Here is a 17,500-nt window from a genome sequence, read left to right on the forward strand (position 1 = left end):
CTGTCTCACCTGTCTGTCTCTCACCTGTCTGTCTCTCACCTGTCTGTCTCTCACCTGTCTGTCTGCCTCTCACCTGTCTGTCTCTCACCTGTCTGTCTCTCACCTGTCTGTCTGCCTCTCACCTGTCTGTCTCTCACCTGTCTGCCTCTCACCTGTCTGTCTCTCACCTGTCTGTCTCTCACCTGTCTGTCTCTCACCTGTCTGTCTCTCACCTGTCTGCCTCTCACCTGTCTGTCTCACCTGTCTGTCTGCCTCTCACCTGTCTGTCTCTCACCTGTCTGTCTCACCTGTCTGTCTCTCACCTGTCTGTCTCACCTGTCTGTCTCTCACCTGTCTGTCTCTCACATGTCTGTCTCACCTGTCTGTCTGCCTCTCACCTGTCTGTCTCACCTGTCTGCCTCTCACCTGTCTTCCTCACCTGTCTGTCTCTCACCTGTCTGTCTGCCTCTCACCTGTCTGTCTCTCACCTGTCTGTCTCTCACCTGTCTGTCTCTCACCTGTCTGTCTGCCTCTCACCTGTCTGTCTCTCACCTGTCTGTCTCCCACCTGTCTGTCTCTCACCTGTCTGTCTCTCACCTGTCTGCCTCTCACCTGTCTGTCTCACCTGTCTGTCTGCCTCTCACCTGTCTGTCTCTCACCTGTCTGTCTCTCACCTGTCTGTATGTCTCTCACCTGTCTGTCTGTCTCTCACCTGTCTGTCTCACCTGTCTGTCTCTCACCTGTCTGTCTCTCACCTGTCTGTCTGTCTCTCACCTGTCTGTCTCACCTGTCTGTCTCTCACCTGTCTGTCTCACCTGTCTGTCTCACCTGTCTGTCTCTCACCTGTCTGTCTGTCCCTCACCTGTCTGTCTCTCACCTGTCTGCCTCTCACCTGTCTGTCTCACCTGTCTGTCTGCCTCTCACCTGTCTGTCTCTCACCTGTCTGTCTCACCTGTCTGTCTCTCACCTGTCTGTCTCACCTGTCTGTCTCTCACCTGTCTGTCTCACCTGTCTGTCTGCCTCTCACCTGTCTGTCTCACCTGTCTGCCTCTCACCTGTCTTCCTCACCTGTCTGTCTGCCTCTCACCTGTCTGTCTCTCACCTGTCTGTCTCTCACCTGTCTGTCTGTCTCTCACCTGTCTGTCTCTCACCTGTCTGTCTGTCTCTCACCTGTCTGTCTCACCTGTATGTCTCTCACCTGTTTGTCTCTCACCTGTCTGTCTCACCTGTCTGTCTCTCACCTGTCTGTCTGTCCCTCACCTGTCTGTCTCTCACCTGTCTGCCTCTCACCTGTCTGTCTCACCTGTCTGCCTCTCACCTGTCTGTCTCTCACCTGTCTGTCTCACCAGTCTGTCTCACCTGTCTGTCTCACCTGTCTGTCTCACCTGTCTGTCTCACCTGTCTGTCTCTCACCTGTCTGTCTCTCACCTGTCTGTCTCTCACCTGTCTGTCTCACCTGTCTGCCTCTCACCTGTCTGTCTCACCTGTCTGTCTCTCACCTGTCTGTCTCACCTGTCTGTCTCTCACCTGTCTGTCTCACCTGTCTGTCTGCCTCTCACCTGTCTGTCTCTCACCTGTCTGTCTCACCTGCCTGCCTCTCACCTGTCTGTCTCACCTGTCTGTCTCACCTGTCTGCCTCACCAGTCTGTCTCTCACCTGTCTGTCTCTCACCTGTCTGTCTCACCTGTCTGCCTCTCACCTGTCTGTCTCACCTGTCTGCCTCTCACCTGTCTGTCTCTCACCTGTCTGTCTCACCTGTCTGTCTCTCACCTGTCTGCCTCTCACCTGTCTGTCTCTCACCTGTCTGCCTCTCACCTGTCTGTCTCTCACCTGTCTGTCTAACCTGTCTGTCTGCCTCTCACCTGTCTGTCTCACCTGTCTGTCTCACCTGTCTGCCTCTCACCTGTCTGTCTCTCACCTGTCTGTCTCACCTGTCTGTCTCTCACCTGTCTGCCTCTCACCTGTCTGTCTCTCACCTGTCTGTCTCACCTGTGTTTGCGGAGGCGTCTGATCTTCCGACGTTGACCGGGGATCCGAGACTCTTGAGTTCAGAACCGATCTGATTCCAGACCGGATCCAGCTGTTTACAGAAGGAGCACCAGGGGGCGTAGAACTGCAGACAGGTGAGGAAGCAACGACCAATCAGCTTCCTCATCACTGTGACATCATCAATCACCATAGCAATCAACATATCAATATGTAAATACGTGTGTATTAAGTGTGTCATAAGTGTGTAATAAGTGTGTAATGTGTGTAATAAGTGTGTAGTGTGTGTGTTGTGTGTGTGTAGTGTGTGTAATAAGTGTGTAATGTGTGTAATAAGTGTGTAGTGTGTGTGTTGTGTGTGTAGTGTGTGTAATAAGTGTGTAGTGTGTGTGTAGTGTGTGTAATAAGTGTGTAGTGTGTGTAATAAGTGTGTAATGTGTGTAATAAGTGTGTAATGTGTGTAATAAGTGTGTAGTGTGTGTAATAAGTGTGTAGTGTGTGTGTAGTGTGTGTGTGTAGTGTGTGTAATAAGTGTGTAGTGTGTGTAATAAGTGTGTAGTGTGTGTAATAAGTGTGTAATGTGTGTAATAAGTGTGTAGTGTGTGTAATAAGTGTGTAGTGTGTGTGTAGTGTGTGTGTGTAGTGTGTGTAATAAGTGTGTAGTGTGTGTAATAAGTGTGTAATGTGTGTGTAGTGTGTGTAATAAGTGTGTAGTGTGTGTGTAGTGTGTGTAATAAGTGTGTACATACTTTAATGAGCCAGATCTCGTCGTCTCCTTTGATCTCCATGAAGCTGTCACACACACAAACTGATTATCAGGGATACTGTTGAATATGTGTATATATATACACATATATATGTGTGTGTATATGTGTGTGTGTATATACATGTGTGTGTTGTATCTCAGTATAAATAATTGAATAAAGTTAATTTTTAAAATGTTTGAACTCACGAGTCGTCCAGCTCCTCAACAAAGGATGAGACAGAAACCAGAGACACACACAGCAGCACTGAGAGAGAGAGAGAGAGAGAGAGAGAGAGAGAGAGACAGAGAGAGAGACAGAGAGAGAGAGACAGAGAGAGAGACACAGAGAGACAGAGAGAGAGAGACAGAGAGAGAGAGAGAGAGACAGAGAGAGAGACAGAGAGAGAGAGAGAGAGAGAGAGACAGAGAGAGAGAGAGAGAGACAGAGAGAGAGAGAGAGAGAGAGAGAGAGAGAGAGAGAGAGACAGAGAGACAGAGAGAGAGAGAGACAGAGAGAGAGAGAGAGAGAGAGAGAGACAGAGAGAGAGAGAGAGAGACAGAGAGAGAGACAGAGAGAGAGACAGAGAGAGAGAGAGAGACAGAGAGAGAGAGAGAGACAGAGAGAGACAGAGAGAGAGAGAGAGAGAGAGAGAGAGACAGAGAGAGAGAGAGACAGAGAGAGACAGAGAGAGAGAGAGAGACAGAGAGAGAGACAGAGAAAGACAGAGAGAGAGAGAGAGAGAGAGACAGAGAGAGAGAGACAGAGAGAGAGAGAGACAGAGAGAGAGACAGAGAGAGAGAGAGAGACAGAGAGAGAGACAGAGAAAGACAGAGAGAGAGAGAGAGAGAGAGACAGAGAGAGACAGAGAGAGAGAGAGACAGAGAGAGAGAGAGAGACAGAGAGAGACAGAGAGAGAGAGAGACAGAGAGAGAGAGAGACAGAGAGAAACAGAGAGAGAGAGAGACAGAGAGAGAGAGAGAGAGAGGGAGAGAGAGAGAGAGACAGAGAGAGACACAGAGAGAGAGAGAGAGAGAGAGAGAGAGACAGAGAGAGAGACAGAGAAAGACAGAGAGAGAGAGAGAGAGAGAGACAGAGAAAGACAGAGAGAGAGAGAGAGAGAGAGAGACAGAGAGAGACAGAGAGAGAGACAGAGAGAGAGAGACAGAGAGAGAGACAGAGAAAGACAGAGAGAGAGAGAGAGAGAGAGACAGAGAGAGACAGAGAGAGAGAGACAGAGAGAGACAGAGAGAGAGACAGAGAGAGAGAGACAGAGAGAGAGACAGATCATAATAATAATATAATAAACAGCAGCTGCACATTTGATGACGTCATCGCAGCATTCAGCACCAGACAGGTAAACAGACAGACAGACAGGTAGCAGACAGACAGGTAACAGACAGACAGACAGGTAAACAGACAGACAGGTAACAGACAGACAGGTAACAAACAGACAGACAGGTAAACAGACAGACAGGTAACAGACAGACAGGTAACAAACAGACAGGTAAACAGACAGACAGGTAACAGACAGACAGGTAACAAACAGACAGGTAAACAGACAGACAGGTAAACAGACAGACAGGTAAACAGACAGACAGGTAAACAGACAGACAGGTAGCAGACCTGAGAGCAGCATGTTCTTCCTCTTCGGTGTCTTCATGTTGAATGAACTCAGATTAGCGTGTTAGCAGTTAGCAGATTAGCTGCTAATCTGCTAACACGCTAATCTGAGCTGGATTAAATCCACTGAAACTTTATTGACTGCAGTTTTACGAACAGCACAGAGACATCACACACACACACAGATATAAGCTGATTAGAGGGGGGGGGGATGGGACTGAGGACTTCCCTATTTAACCCTAACCCCCCCTCCCCCCTTCTCTGAGAGACCTGAACACTGTGTAAATGTGTGTGTGTGTCAGTGTGTGTGTGTTTCTTCTGTTTCTGTACCTGCATGTGGTGCCCCCCCCCCCCCCACACACACACACACGCACACAGTCAGCTGCTTGACTTTCATGTTATTGTTTTATTCTGAAAAATCACAAAATAATAAAAACATTCAATAAAGTTTTATTTCGATCTGTCCAGCGGCAGCTGCCCAATAACAGTGTCCGGCTGCTGTGAGGTCACAGCGGGGGGGCGTGAGGTCACAGCGGGGGGGCGTGGTGTCTGCGGACGTGTCGCAGCAGCAGCTGGCGGTCCGGACTCGAGTACTCGCACTGTTGGCACGGAAACGCCTCGCCGGTGTGATGACGGCGAGCGTGGAGGTCCAAACTCTTCTTCTGGATGCTGACAGAGAAAACAGGTTACCATGACAACAATCTGACTACAGGAGACATCAGTTGCCATGACAACCAGGTGCGTCTTACCTGCTGTAGTCACAGTGATCACACCTGTACGGCTTCTCCTGACTGTGAGTCCTCGAGTGACGAATCAGAGAGCTGCGATCAATGGAGGCGTAATCACACTGAGAACACCTGTACGGCTTCTCACCTGCAGGGAGGGTGAGAGTTAGGGTTAGGACACGATAGGACACGTTAGGACACGGTGGGACACGATAGGACACGGTGGGACACGTTAGGACACGGTGGGACACGGTGGGACACGTTACGACACGGTGGGACACGGTGGGACACGATGGGACACGGTGGGACACGTTAGGACACAGTGGGACACATTAGGACACGATAGGACACGACAGGACACGATGGGACACGTTAGGACACGGTACGGCAAGGTGGGACACGTTAGGACACGGTAGGGCACGTTAGGACACGGTGGGACACGTTAGGACACGATAGGACACGGTGGGACACGTTAGGACACGTTAGGACACGGTGGGACACGTTAGGACACGTTAGGACACGATAGGACACGGTGGGACACGTTAGGACACGGTGGGACACGTTAGGACACGTTAGGACACGGTGGGACACGTTAGGACACGGTGGGACACGGTGGGACACGTTAGGACACGGTGGGACACGGTAGGACACGTGGACACGTTAGGACACGATAGGACACGGTGGGACACGTTAGGACACGGTGGGACACGGTAGGGCACGTTAGGACACGGTGGGACACGTTAGGACACGATAGGACACGTTAGGACACGTTGGGACACGGTGGGACACGGTAGGGCACGGTGGGTCACGTTAGGACACGATGGGACACGATGGGACACGTTAGGACACGTTAGGACACATTAGGACACGTTGGGACACGTTGGGACACGGTGGGACACGGTAGGGCACGGTGGGTCACGTTAGGACACGGTGGGACACGTTAGGACACGTTAGGACACATTAGGACACGTTAGGACACGTTGGGACACGGTGGGACACGGTGGGACACGGTGGGACACGGTGGGACACGTTAGGACACGGTAGGGCACGATGGGACACGATGGGACACGTTGGGACACGATGGGACACGTTGGGACACGGTGGGACACGGTAGGGCACGGTGGGTCACGTTAGGACACGGTGGGACACGTTAGGACACGTTAGGACACATTAGGACACGATAGGACACGTTAGGACACGTTGGGACACGGTGGGACACGGTAGGGCACGGTGGGTCACGTTAGGACACGATGGGACACGATGGGACACGTTAGGACACGTTAGGACACATTAGGACACGTTGGGACACGTTGGGACACGGTGGGACACGGTAGGGCACGGTGGGTCACGTTAGGACACGGTGGGACACGTTAGGACACGTTAGGACACATTAGGACACGTTAGGACACGTTGGGACACGGTGGGACACGGTGGGACACGGTAGGGCACGGTGGGTCACGTTAGGACACGGTGGGACACGTTAGGACACGGTAGGGCACGATGGGACACGATGGGACACGTTGGGACACGATGTGTGTGTGTTAACTGTGTGTGTGTGTGTGTGTGTTACCTGTGTGTGTGTGTTACCTGTGTGTGTGTGTGTGTGTGTGTTACCTGTGTGTGTGTGTGTGTGTGTGTTACCTGTGTGTGTGTGTGTGTGTTACCTGTGTGTGTGTGTTACCTGTGTGTGTGTGTTACCTGTGTGTGTGTGTTACCTGTGTGTGTGTGTGTGTGTGTGTGTGTTACCTGTGTGTGTGTGTGTGTGTGTGTGTTACCTGTGTGTGTGTGTTACCTGTGTGTGTGTGTGTGTGTGTGTGTGTTACCTGTGTGTGTGTGTGTGTGTGTGTGTTACCTGTGTGTGTGTGTTACCTATGTGTGTGTGTGTGTGTGTTACCTGTGTGTGTGTGTGTGTGTGTTACCTGTGTGTGTGTGTTACCTATGTGTGTGTGTTACCTATGTGTGTGTGTGTGTGTCTTACCTGTGTGTGTGTGTGTGTGTTACCTGTGTGTGTCCTCAGGTGTTGCAGCAGTGAGGCCTTCAGTCTGCTCCGGTAAGGACAGGTAGGACAGGTGAAGGGTTTGTCTCCTCCGTGGACGCCGAGGTGACGTCTGAGAGTCAACTTAGTGGAGAACTTCCTGTAGAGAGAATACAGCGCTGTGATTGGTCCGTTTTAACCCTAACATACTACATGTTAACTCTAACATACTACATGTTAACTCTAACATACTACATGTTAACTCTAACATACTACACGTTAACTCTAACATACTACATGTTAACTCTAACATACTACACGTTAACTCTAACATACTACATGTTAACATACTACACGTTAACTCTAACATACTACATGTTAACTCTAACATACTACATGTTAACTATAACATACTACATGTTAACATACTACATGTTAACTCTAACATACTACATGTTAACTCTAACATACTACATGTTAACTCTAACATACTACATGTTAACTCTAACATACTACACGTTAACTCTAACATACTACATGTTAACTCTAACATACTACATGTTAACTCTAACATACTACATGTTAACTCTAACATACTACACGTTAACTCTAACATACTACATGTTAACATACTACACGTTAACTCTAACATACTACATGTTAACTCTAACATACTACATGTTAACATACTACATGTTAACTCTAACATACTACATGTTAACCCTAACATACTACATGTTAACTCTAACATACTACATGTTAACTCTAACATACTACATGTTAACTCTAACATACTACATGTTAACTCTAACATACTACATGTTAACTCTAACATACTACATGTTAACTCTAACATACTACACGTTAACTCTAACATACTACACGTTAACTCTAACATACTACATGTTAACTCTAACATACTACATGTTAACTCTAACATACTACATGTTAACTCTAACATACTACATGTTAACTCTAACATACTACATGTTAACTCTAACATACTACATGTTAACATACTACATGTTAACTCTAACATACTACATGTTAACTCTAACATACTACACGTTAACTCTAACATACTACATGTTAACTCTAACATACTACATGTTAACATACTACACGTTAACTCTAACATACTACACGTTAACTCTAACATACTACATGTTAACTCTAACATACTACATGTTAACTCTAACATACTACATGTTAACTCTAACATACTACACGTTAACTCTAACATACTACATGTTAACTCTAACATACTACATGTTAACTCTAACATACTACACGTTAACTCTAACATACTACACGTTAACTCTAACATACTACACGTTAACTCTAACATACTACATGTTAACTCTAACATACTACATGTTAACTCTAACATACTACATGTTAACTCTAACATACTACATGTTAACTCTAACATACTACATGTTAACTCTAACATACTACATGTTAACCCTAACATACTACATGTTAACTCTAACATACTACATGTTAACTCTAACATACTACATGTTAACTCTAACATACTACATGTTAACTCTAACATACTACATGTTAACTCTAACATACTACATGTTAACTCTAACATACTACATGTTAACTCTAACATACTACATGTTAACATACTACACGTTAACTCTAACATACTACACGTTAACTCTAACATACTACATGTTAACTCTAACATACTACATGTTAACTCTAACATACTACATGTTAACTCTAACATACTACATGTTAACTCTAACATACTACATGTTAACCCTAACATACTACATGTTAACTCTAACATACTACATGTTAACATACTACACGTTAACTCTAACATACTACATGTTAACTCTAACATACTACATGTTAACTCTAACATACTACATGTTAACCCTAACATACTACATGTTAACTCTAACATACTACATGTTAACTCTAACATACTACATGTTAACTCTAACATACTACATGTTAACTCTAACATACTACATGTTAACATACTACATGTTAACTCTAACATACTACATGTTAACTCTAACATACTACATGTTAACATACTACATGTTAACTCTAACATACTACATGTTAACTCTAACATACTACATGTTAACTCTAACATACTACATGTTAACTCTAACATACTACATGTTAACTCTAACATACTACATGTTAACATACTACATGTTAACTATAACATACTACATGTTAACTCTAACATACTACACGTTAACTCTAACATACTACATGTTAACATACTACATGTTAACTCTAACATACTACATGTTAACTCTAACATACTACATGTTAACTCTAACATACTACACGTTAACTCTAACATACTACACGTTAACTCTAACATACTACATGTTAACCCTAACATACTACATGTTAACTCTAACATACTACATGTTAACTCTAACATACTACATGTTAACTCTAACATACTACATGTTAACTCTAACATACTACATGTTAACCCTAACATACTACATGTTAACTCTAACATACTACATGTTAACTCTAACATACTACACGTTAACTCTAACATACTACACGTTAACTCTAACATACTACACGTTAACTCTAACATACTACATGTTAACTCTAACATACTACATGTTAACTCTAACATACTACATGTTAACTCTAACATACTACATGTTAACTCTAACATACTACACGTTAACTCTAACATACTACACGTTAACTCTAACATACTACATGTTAACTCTAACATACTACATGTTAACTCTAACATACTACATGTTAACTCTAACATACTACATGTTAACTCTAACATACTACACGTTAACTCTAACATACTACACGTTAACTCTAACATACTACATGTTAACATACTACATGTTAACTCTAACATACTACATGTTAACTCTAACATACTACATGTTAACTCTAACATACTACATGCGTGTTCTCACCTGTGACACAACGAGCAGCAGAAACGTGTCGACTCTTCTTCTTCTTCTGCTGTTTTTGTCTTCGTTCTCTTCCTGCTGTCTGACGCCTGTGTTCTGAAACAGAAACATGTGATGTCACAGAAACACGTGATGATGTCACAGAAACATGTGATGATGTCACAGAAACACGTGATGATGTCACAGAAACACGTGATGATGTCATGAAAATGTGACTCACTTTGTTTCTCTGTCCAGGTGCTTCACCTTCTTCCTGTCTGCTCGTCCAATCAGCTGCCGCCTCCGTCCATCTGCAGGAAACACGTCACTGATTATTGATCATTTATTGATCTGTGATGAATTATTGACCGGTGATGGGTGAGCTGTGTTATTGATCTGTGATTGGACCTGAGCGGTCGGCGTGTGTCTCGTGGTGAGCGAGGTGTGACGCCTCCCTCTTCTTCTTCTTCTTCTTCTTCTTCTTCTGCTGCTGCCTCCTGCAGTGAGTCCTCCAGTGCAGCTCCAGCTGACTCCAGCTGTCGGCCGGTAGGCTGCAGCGCACGCAGCCGAACCCCCCCCCCCGCCCGGTGGGACCGCACGTGCACGTCCAGCAGCCGCCGGGACGGCAGCATCAGAGGACACAGGAGACACGGCAACCGGCGTCTTCTGGATGTCTGCACGCTGTCTGTGGAGCCTGGGGGAGGAGCAAGAAGAGGAGGAGCAGGAGGAGGAAGAGGAGTAGGAGGAGGAAGAGGAGCAGAAGGAGGAGGAGCAACAGGAGGAGGAGCAGGAGGAGGAGCAGGAGGAGGAGCAGGAGGAGGCCGTGCGGCAGAGATGCGACACAGTCCCAGAGTCATCAGGTGGGCGGACTGCGCCATCTCCTCCTGACTGGCGGGGGGGTCGATGGGACAGGACAGATCCACAGAGCCCCCCTTCAGAGGGAAGATGGAAGATTCCTCCTCAAACAGAGTGCTGACCTGCAGGCAGAGAACACACCTGATACACACCTGATACACACCTGTTACACACCTGTTACACACCTGACACACACCTGATACACACCTGATACACACCTGATACACACCTAATACACACCTGTACACACCTGTACACACCTGTACACACCTGATACACACCTGTTACACACCTGATACACACCTGATACACACCTGTACACACCTGATACACACCTGTACACACCTGATACACACCTGATACACACCTGATACACACCTGTTACACACCTGATACACACCTGTACACACCTGATACACACTGTACACACCTGATACACCCTGTTACACACCTGATACACACCTGTTACACACCTGATACACACCTGTTACACACCTGATACACACCTGATACACACCTGTACACACCTGATACACACCTGATACACACCTGTACACACCTGATACACACCTGTACACACCTGATACACACCTGTACACACCTGATACACACCTGATACACACCTGTACACACCTGATACACACCTGATACACCCTTACACACCTGTACACACCTGATACACACCTGATACACACCTGATACACACCTGATACACACCTGATACACACCTGATACACACCTGTTACACACCTGATACACACCTGATACACACCTGATACACACCTGATACACACCTGTTACACACCTGATACACACCTGATACACACCTGATACACACCTGATACACACCTGATACACACCTGATACACACCTGTACACACCTGTTACACACCTGATACACACCTGATACACACCTGATACACACCTGATACACACCTGTTACACACCTGATACACACCTGATACACACCTGATACACACCTGTTACACACCTGATACACACCTGTACACACCTGATACACACCTGTTACACACCTGATACACACCTGATACACACCTGTACACACCTGATACACACCTGTACACACCTGATACACACCTGACATTATTATGTGTGTGTGTGTGTATAATGTGTGTGTGTGTGTATAATGTGTGTGTGTGTGTGTTTGTATAATGTGTGTGTGTGTGTGTATAATGTGTGTGTGTGTCTAATGTGTGTGTGTGTGTGTATAATGTGTGTGTGTGTATAATGTGTGTGTGTGTATAATGTGTGTGTGTGTGTATAATGTGTGTGTGTGTGTATAATGTGTGTGTGTGTGTGTGTATAATGTGTGTGTGTGTCTAATGTGTGTGTGCGTGTGTATAATGTGTGTGTGTGTGTGTGTGTCTAATGTGTGTGTGTGTATAATGTGTGTGTGTGTGTGTCTAATGCGTGTGTGTGTGTGTATAATGTGTGTGTGTGTGTGTCTAATGTGTGTGTGTGTGTGTGCATAATGTGTGTGTGTGTGTGTCTAATGTGTGTGTGTGTGTGTGTGTGTATAATGTGTGTGTGTGTGTGTATAATGTGTGTGTGTGTGTGTGTATAATGTGTGTGTGTGTGTGAGTGTGTGTATTACCTCACAAGTGTGGGCTACCTGCAGCCCCCCCTCAGTGATGTCACAGGTGGGCGGGGTCATGTTGTCCAGCATGTTGTAAAGCAGGAAGTCTTCGTCGTCGTCGCTGTGCTTTGATTGGTCGCTCAGATCGAGCTGATAGGGCGACGCCCCCCCTGGCCCCTCCTCCTCCTCCTCGCTCAGACAGGTGAGAGGGGGGGGGCGGTGTCGCAGGCTCAGGTGAGTGCTGATGTCATCCTTCATGGCGCAGGTGAACTGACACAGTTTACATCGGAACACTTCCACCAGGAAGGACTCCACCTGCCCGGCCACGCCCCCTACCTGCTCACAGTACAGGTGAGACTCCGCCCCCCCGACACCTGCAGGGTCACCATGGCAACCTCACGGTACCGCTGCAGCAACATCATCACTGTGCCATCACCACTGTGACATCACCACTGTGACCTGCAGGAGGAAACACGATCATCAGTTATTAATCTCCAACCTTTGTTTTCCTCTTTGAAACTCTTTGCTATCAACCAGCTGTGTTTAAATGTCTCATATAAGAAAGCCTGTTTATGTCCCTTTAAATGGAGCCACATTAGTAAGGGTCAGTAAGGGTCAGTAAGGGTTAGTAAGGGTCAGTAAGGGTTAGTAAGGGTCAGTAAGGGTCAGTAAGGGTCAGTAAGGGTTAGTAAGGGTTAGTAAGGGTCAGTAAGGGTCAGTAAGGGTTAGTAAGGGTTAGTAAGGGTCAGTAAGGGTTAGTGAGGGTCAGTGAGGGTCAGTGAGGGTCAGTGAGGGTTAGTGAGGGTCAGTAAGGGTCAGTGAGGGTCAGTGAGGGTCAGTAAGGGTCAGTAAGGGTCAGTAAGGGTCAGTAGGCGCCGGAAGGGTCAGTAAGGGTTAGTAAGGGTCAGTAAGGGTCAGTAAGGGTCAGTAAGGGTCAGTAGGCGCCGGAAGGGTCAGTAAGGGTCAGTAAGGGTTAGTAAGGGTCAGTAAGGGTCAGTAGGGGCCGGAAGGGTCAGTAAGGGTCAGTAAGGGTTAGTAAGGGTCAGTAAGGGTCAGTAAGGGTCAGTAAGGGTTAGTAAGGGTCAGTAAGGGTTAGTAAGGGTTAGTAAGGGTCAGTAAGGGTCAGTAAGGGTTAGTAAGGGTTAGTAAGGGTCAGTAAGGGTCAGTAAGGGTTAGTAAGGGTTAGTAAGGGTCAGTAAGGGTTAGTGAGGGTCAGTGAGGGTCAGTGAGGGTCAGTGAGGGTTAGTGAGGGTCAGTAAGGGTCAGTGAGGGTCAGTGAGGGTCAGTAAGGGTCAGTAAGGGTCAGTAAGGGTCAGTAAGGGTCAGTAGGCGCCGGAAGGGTCAGTAAGGGTTAGTAAGGGTCAGTAAGGGTCAGTAAGGGTCAGTAAGGGTCAGTAGGCGCCGGAAGGGTCAGTAAGGGTCAGTAAGGGTTAGTAAGGGTCAGTAAGGGTCAGTAGGGGCCGGAAGGGTCAGTAAGGGTCAGTAAGGGTTAGTAAGGGTCAGTAAGGGTCAGTAAAGGTTAGTAAGGGTCAGTAAGGGTTAGTAAGGGTTAGTAAGGGTCAGTAAGGGTCAGTAAGGGTTAGTAAGGGTTAGTAAGGGTCAGTAAGGGTCAGTAAGGGTTAGTAAGGGTCAGTAAGGATCAGTAAGGGTTAGTACGGGTTAGTAAGGGTCAGTAAGGGTTAGTAAGGGTCAGTAAGGGTCAGTAAGGGTCAGTAGGGGCCAGAAAGGGTCAGTAAGGGTCAGTAAGGGTCAGTAAGGGTCAGTAGGGGCCGGAAAGGGTTAGTAAGGGTCAGTAAGGGTTAGTAAGGGTCAGTAAGGGTCAGTAAGGGTTAGTAAGGGTCAGTAAGGGTCAGTACGGGTTAGTAAGGGTCAGTAAGGGTTAGTAAGGGTCAGTAAGGGTCAGTAAGGGTCAGTAAGGGTTAGTAAGGGTTAGTAAGGGTTAGTAAGGGTCAGTAAGGGTCAGTAAGGGTTAGTACGGGTTAGTAAGGGTTAGTAAGGGTCAGTAAGGGTCAGTAAGGGTCAGTAAGGGTTAGTACGGGTTAGTAAGGGTCAGTAAGGGTTAGTAAGGGTCAGTAAGGGTCAGTAAGGGTCAGTAAGGGTCAGTAAGGGTTTAGTAAGGGTCAGTAAGGGTTAGTAAGGGTCAGTAAGGGTCAGTAAGGGTCAGTAAGGGTCAGTAAGGGTTAGTAAGGGCTAGTAAGGGTTAGGGTTATCTGGTTGATCCTAACCAGCATTGGAGGTAATCTCACTGCAGAGAGATATGGAGATGAGATTGTGCAACCAGTGATAATCTAATATCTCCACAATCCTGACCTCAGCCCCATTCAACAGGGGGGGGGGGGGGGGGGGGGGGCAGAGTGACCAACACAACCACGTTGGCTGACTGCAGCGGGGGGAGGAGCTGCCAGGCTGTTCCTCCAGTAGGGGGAGGTAGCGGGGCTGTTCCATCGTTCCTCCAGCAGGGGGAGGTAACGGGGCTGTTCCATCGTTCCTCCAGCAGGGGGAGGAGCTGCCAGGCTGTTGTGGCTGTGTATGGTTCTTCCTCACACTACTGAGGCTCAATAGTTGTTAAAGTGTTTCTTCAGACTTCAGTCGTCCACCAAACAAGAGTCAACAGCAGAATGTTTGATGATCAACCAGAAACTCAGCTGCTCATCACACTGATGTTCCTACTGATGAGGCTCCATTTAAAATAAACATTTATTACCAACAAGCTTTGTTACTCTACTAACACACATTACCTTACTGCTGGCGGAAGTTAACATAACGCGTCACAGCGCCGCTTTGTGGTCGCGTTGATGACGTGTTAGTAACGCGTTGATGACGTGTTAGTAACGCGTTGACGACGTGCATAGATCAGTGAAATATGAATAAAGTTTATAATAAGCTGTTTACCTGCTGCTTCTTCTTCTGTGGTTTTTCACGGCAGGTTGCGTCACTTCCGTCCCGTGCCCCCCCCCCCCCGTGTTATTTATATTATATTTATATGTTAAACTCTATAAACACTGATCACTAACATATAAACACATAGATTATATTAAACATAATGTTTATTCATCTTTATTAAACAGAAACAGCCGCTGTGCGCATGCGTGGTAAATCAGGCAGTGACGTCAACAGGAGGTGGAAGTGCAGCAGAAGAAGAAGAAGAAGAAGAGAGGCGGAAGTGTGATCAGCAGCTGATTATTGATTATTGATCATCAGGTGAGTTTTAAACTTTACTTTCATGAATGGTGACGTCACTGTTTAATGACCATTCAGAGGTACGACCATCTGTGACGTCATCACGCACCGAGTAGAGAGACATTTGACCTTTATTAGGGTCAGACTGCAGCTGAACCTTTCTAACAGAAATAACATTTCCTCTACTCCTCCTCTACTGCTCCTCTACTGCTCCTCTACTGCTCCTCTACTGCTCCTCTACTCCTCCTCTACTGCTCCTCCTCTACTCCTCCTCTACTCCTCCTCTACTGCTCCTCTACTGCTCCTCTACTGCTCCTCTACTGCTCCTCCTCTACTCCTCCTCTACTCCTCCTCTACTGCTCCTCCTCTACTGCTCCTCCTCTACTGCTCCTCCTCTACTGCTCCTCTACTCCTCCTCTACTCCTCTCTACTCCTCCTCTACTGCTCCTCTACTCCTCCTCTACTGCTCCTCTACTGCTCCTCTACTCCTCCTCTACTGCTCCTCTACTGCTCCTCCTCTACTCCTCCTCTACTGCTCCTCTACTGCTCCTCCTCTACTCCTCCTCTACTCCTCCTCTACTGCTCCTCTACTGCTCCTCTACTGCTCCTCTACTGCTCCTCCTCTACTCCTCCTCTACTCCTCCTCTACTGCTCCTCCTCTACTGCTCCTCTACTGCTCCTCCTCTACTCCTCCTCTACTGCTCCTCCTCTACTGCTCCTCTACTGCTCCTCCTCTACTCCTCCTCTACTGCTCCTCCTCTACTGCTCCTCTACTGCTCCTCCTCTACTCCTCCTCTACTGCTCCTCCTCTACTCCTCCTCTACTCCTCCTCTACTGCTGCTCTACTGCTCCTCTACTGCTCCTCCTCTACTCCTCCTCTACTGCTCCTCCTCTACTGCTCCTCCTCTACTCCTCCTCTACTCCTCCTCTACTGCTCCTCTACTGCTCCTCCTCTACTCCTCCTCTACTGCTCCTCTACTGCTCCTCTACTGCTCCTCTACTCCTCCTCTACTGCTCCTCTACTGCTCCTCCTCTACTCCTCCTCTACTGCTCCTCTACTACTCCTCCTCTACTGCTCCTCTACTGCTCCTCCTCTACTCCTCCTCTACTGCTCCTCTACTGCTCCTCTACTCCTCCTCTACTGCTCCTCTACTCCTCCTCTACTCCTCCTCTACTGCTCCTCTACTCCTCCTCTACTGCTCCTCTACTGCTCCTCTACTCCTCCTCTACTCCTCCTCTACTGCTCCTCTACTCCTCCTCTACTGCTCCTCTACTCCTCCTCTACTCCTCCTCTACTGCTCCTCTACTCCTCCTCTACTGCTCCTCTACTGCTCCTCTACTCCTCCTCTACTGCTCCTCTACTGCTCCTCTACTGCTCCTCCTCTACTGCTCCTCTACTCCTCCTCTACTGCTCCTCTACTGCTCCTCTACTCCTCCTCTACTGCTCCTCTACTGCTCCTCCTCTACTCCTCCTCTACTGCTCCTCTACTGCTCCTCTACTGCTCCTCTACTGCTCCTCTACTCCTCCTCTACTCCTCCTCTACTGCTGCTCTACTCCTCCTCTACTCCTCCTCTACTGCTCCTCTACTGCTCCTCTACTGCTCCTCTACTGCTCCTCCTCTACTCCTCCTCTACTGCTCCTCCTCTACTCCTCCTCTACTGCTCCTCTACTCCTCCTCTACTCCTCCTCTACTGCTCCTCTACTCCTCCTCTACTGCTCCTCTACTCCTCCTCTACTCCTCCTCTACTGCTGCTCTACTCCTCCTCTACTGCTCCTCTACTGCTCCTCTACTCCTCCTCTACTCCTCCTCTACTGCTCCTCTACTGCTCCTCCTCTACTCCTCCTCTACTGCTCCTCCTCTACTCCTCCTCTACTGCTCCTCTACTGCTGCTCTACTCCTCCTCTACTCCTCCTCTAC

The 17,500-nt window shown here is 47.5% G+C and overlaps 3 protein-coding genes across 3 annotated transcripts in view; 1 reads left to right on the forward strand and 2 right to left on the reverse strand.

The window, feature by feature from the left end:
* LOC133990168 (protein disulfide-isomerase TMX3-like) overlaps positions 1–2,985 on the reverse strand; it is a gene marked incomplete at its 5' end in the record, with an annotated part of 22,852 nt that extends 19,867 nt beyond the window's left edge. Inside the window, 3 exon segments of the mRNA XM_062428339.1 lie at positions 1,969–2,092; positions 2,715–2,757; positions 2,918–2,985. Coding sequence (XP_062284323.1) covers positions 1,969–2,092; positions 2,715–2,757; positions 2,918–2,985 — 235 coding nt within the window.
* Positions 2,986–4,802: 1,817 nt separating this feature from the next.
* Positions 4,803–12,479, reverse strand: si:dkey-154p10.3 (zinc finger protein 425). Its single transcript, XM_062428340.1, has 8 exons — positions 12,420–12,479; positions 10,777–10,926; positions 10,358–10,577; positions 10,191–10,260; positions 9,974–10,066; positions 7,058–7,191; positions 5,081–5,204; positions 4,803–5,000 (listed from the first exon to the last, which is right to left on the reverse strand). Exons 1-8 carry the CDS (start codon positions 12,477–12,479, stop codon positions 4,859–4,861), a joined length of 993 nt encoding a protein of 330 aa, XP_062284324.1. The 3' UTR covers positions 4,803–4,858.
* Positions 12,480–15,514: 3,035 nt separating this feature from the next.
* Positions 15,515–17,500, forward strand: part of LOC133991093 (inositol monophosphatase 1-like) — a 13,495-nt gene continuing 11,509 nt past the window's right edge. Inside the window, exon 1 of the mRNA XM_062429561.1 lies at positions 15,515–15,602. The gene's annotated coding sequence lies outside the window, so the exon portion shown is untranslated. The remainder of the gene's footprint in view (positions 15,603–17,500) is intronic.

Source organism: Scomber scombrus, chromosome 11 (assembly GCF_963691925.1).
Source record: "Scomber scombrus chromosome 11, fScoSco1.1, whole genome shotgun sequence".
Classification (NCBI taxonomy): domain Eukaryota; kingdom Metazoa; phylum Chordata; class Actinopteri; order Scombriformes; family Scombridae; genus Scomber; species Scomber scombrus.